The sequence below is a fragment of the Echinops telfairi genome, unplaced genomic scaffold (assembly GCF_000313985.2).
Source record: "Echinops telfairi isolate 266 unplaced genomic scaffold, ASM31398v2 ScPeMD7_443;HRSCAF=831, whole genome shotgun sequence".
Lineage (NCBI taxonomy): Eukaryota > Metazoa > Chordata > Mammalia > Afrosoricida > Tenrecidae > Echinops > Echinops telfairi.
In genome coordinates, this window is record NW_022104341.1 from 6,728,547 (window position 1) to 6,731,247 (window position 2,701).

Genomic DNA, 2,701 nt, shown 5'->3' on the forward strand with positions numbered 1-2,701 from the left:
TCAGAAATTGCAGCCGGATCCAGAAGAGGATGTGAAATAAGGGCTATCATTGCTGATGTCAGATGGATCTTAGCTGAGAGCAAAACCATCAGAAACATGTTTAGATGTGTTTCCCTGACCGTGCAAAGGCCTTTGTGTGGCCACAACATGTTGTAAGATTTCACAGGACAGTAATTCTAGAGCACTTAATTGTGCCCATACAGAACCTGTACATAGACTAAGAGGCAATTGTTTGAACACAAAAAAGGGATATTGAATGGCTTAAAATATGGACCGTTGTATGCCAGAATTGTCATTTTCACCATACTTGTTTAATTTGTATACTGAGCAAATAATCTGAGAAACTGGACTATACTTGTATGAAGAACACAGCTTCAGGATTGGAGCTTCCTTATGAACTCATTAACAACCTGTGATCTGCAGGTGACAAAATCCTGCTTGCTGACAGAGAAAAGCATTTACTTATGAAGAGCCCAGACTACCACCTGCAATATGGCTTACATTACAAGATGAAGAAAACAGGAGTGTTCACAACTGGATAAATAAGCAACATCAGGGTACACAAAGAAATGATTCCAGTTGTCCAGGATCTCGTTTTACTCAGATCCCTAATCAACACCCATGGAAGCTGAACTCGGGAAGTCAAATGACACAAAATACCGGATAAATCTGCTGCACAAAGCTTCCGGAAAGCATCAGAGCACAGGTGTCGCTGTGCGCACCAAGGAGTTCTCGACCCACGCCACAGGCATCTCAGTCACCTCTTATGTCTGGGAAACCTGGACCGTTGGAATCTTGTAAGAGCTGAAAGAAGCAGCGATGCCTGGGGACGGTGGCGCTCGAGAAGAATATTAGGCGTACCAGGGACAGCCAGCAAAAGGAACAGACCCGGCTCAGACATGCAGCCAGAGGGCTCCTCGGCAGACGGCTCATGGACTTGGGCAGGTCAGCACAGCACAGATCTGCTAGCTTCGGGGTACAAACAAGGCCCGTGCATGGCGTTTGGCTCATTTGGCTCCGATTTTTAATCGACTCCTGCCTCTTGATGGAACTCTGGACGCCTATTTAAACCACTCAATCTCATTCATGGGCCTAGATAAGCGTGCAGTCAAGCTCCACCCACGGAAAAGTGAGCTGACTGTGCTTAAATGCACACCACACGTGGGCTTGTCCTTTTGTCCTTTTACAAGGTTGCGGGCTTGAATCCTGGACTTGATCCTTTGGAGTCTAGGTCTGTTTTCGTCTCCAAACTAGCTGTGCGACATTAAGACCCTTTACCTCTCTTGGCCTTGGCTGTGGAAAATGTAATGTCATTTATGCAAATGGATCTTTCTTTAGCTACCTGAACCAATTAGACCGGATTACAGATCCTGACTACCTCCCTAATGAGCAGGATGTGCTACGGTCCAGAGTGAAAACCACGGGCATCGTTGAGACCAAGTTTTCAGTCAAAGACTTGAACTTCAGGTGAGGTATCTAAGGTTTTCCCACCTTCCCCCCCGGTGGTGGTGGTGGGGCTTAGACACACACATGGAAGCCCCAAATGGGACACAGACATGCTTCAGGCCTTTGCTTGAAGCCCAACCTGAATGACCCACAACCCCTCCCTGCTGCCCTCTCCACTTCCCTGGCCCCAAGGTGGTCACTCCCCTGGGTGGGCGCCAAGGCCCTGTGGGTCAGAGGTGGGCGTGTCTATGAGAGCGCTGTTCCTTCCCTCAGGATGTTTGACGTGGGAGGACAGAGGTCGGAGAGGAAGAAGTGGATCCACTGCTTCGAGGGGGTCACCTGCATCATATTCTGTGCAGCCCTCAGCGCCTACGACATGGTGCTGGTGGAAGATGACGAGGTGGTGAGTGGCTGTCCCCTCAGCCTTGCGTCACTCCGATGACCCCACCTGGGGGGATGGCAGCCAGCCATGACACTCCAGCAGGCAGGTCAGAAAACCCTCAGCTTCCTCTGGGACTGGGTAAGCACTCTGAGCTCCAGGCCTTCTGGACGCAAGCTTCGTCTCAGATTCAACACACAGGCATTGATGGGGTATCGCAGATGAGAGAAGCCAAATACGTGAAGGCTAGGGCAGGCGTCCTCTATGGCCCGCGGTGGCGGTCCACATGCGGCCCCCCAAGGACATTTATCCAGCCCGCCGGGTGTGTTTTCACTTCAAAATAAGCCATGTGCAGTGTGCATAGGAATTTGTTCATAGTTTTTTTTATAAAACTGTCGTCCAGCCCTCCAACGGGTCTGAGGGACAGTGAGCTGGCCCCCTATTTAAATAAAGTTTGAGGACCCCTGGGCTAGGGGGTCGTGGCCTACATAAAACAAAGGAGTTCCCTTCAGTAACGTCCCAGGCTGCCCTGGAAGCAGAGACTAACATGGCAGAGAGAAAATGTGCGTGTGATGTGTATCTTTCTGCAACATAACAGAGGAGTGGAACTACTAGCCTCACTGAAAAGTCTAAAAATGTCCCGTGTGTCCACAGGGTTAGGGAGAGACTGGCAGACCCGATTTCTCACATACCACTGAAACTGGCAGCAGGAGGACTGATTCCCTGTGGTCATTCCTCTGAGCCAGAAGCGTTCTGCAAAGACGGGCTCTGCCGAACAAGCTCCCCTCTCTGTGTTAAGGCATGTCAAAGGTGTGGGGAATGCTCATTTCTGATTAGTTACCAATTTCTCAGCTCTCTGCTCTCAGTCTCTGCTCC

The 2,701-nt window shown here is 50.0% G+C and overlaps 1 protein-coding gene across 1 annotated transcript in view; it reads left to right on the forward strand.

Annotated features, from left to right (window-relative positions):
* GNAT2 (G protein subunit alpha transducin 2) overlaps positions 1 to 1,888 on the forward strand; it is an 8,602-nt gene extending 6,714 nt beyond the window's left edge. The window contains exons 5-6 of the mRNA XM_004699536.3: positions 1,339 to 1,467; positions 1,720 to 1,888. Of these exons, the coding sequence (XP_004699593.3) occupies positions 1,339 to 1,467; positions 1,720 to 1,888 (298 nt within the window). The remainder of the gene's footprint in view (positions 1 to 1,338; positions 1,468 to 1,719) is intronic.
* Positions 1,889 to 2,701: the final 813 nt, after the last annotated feature.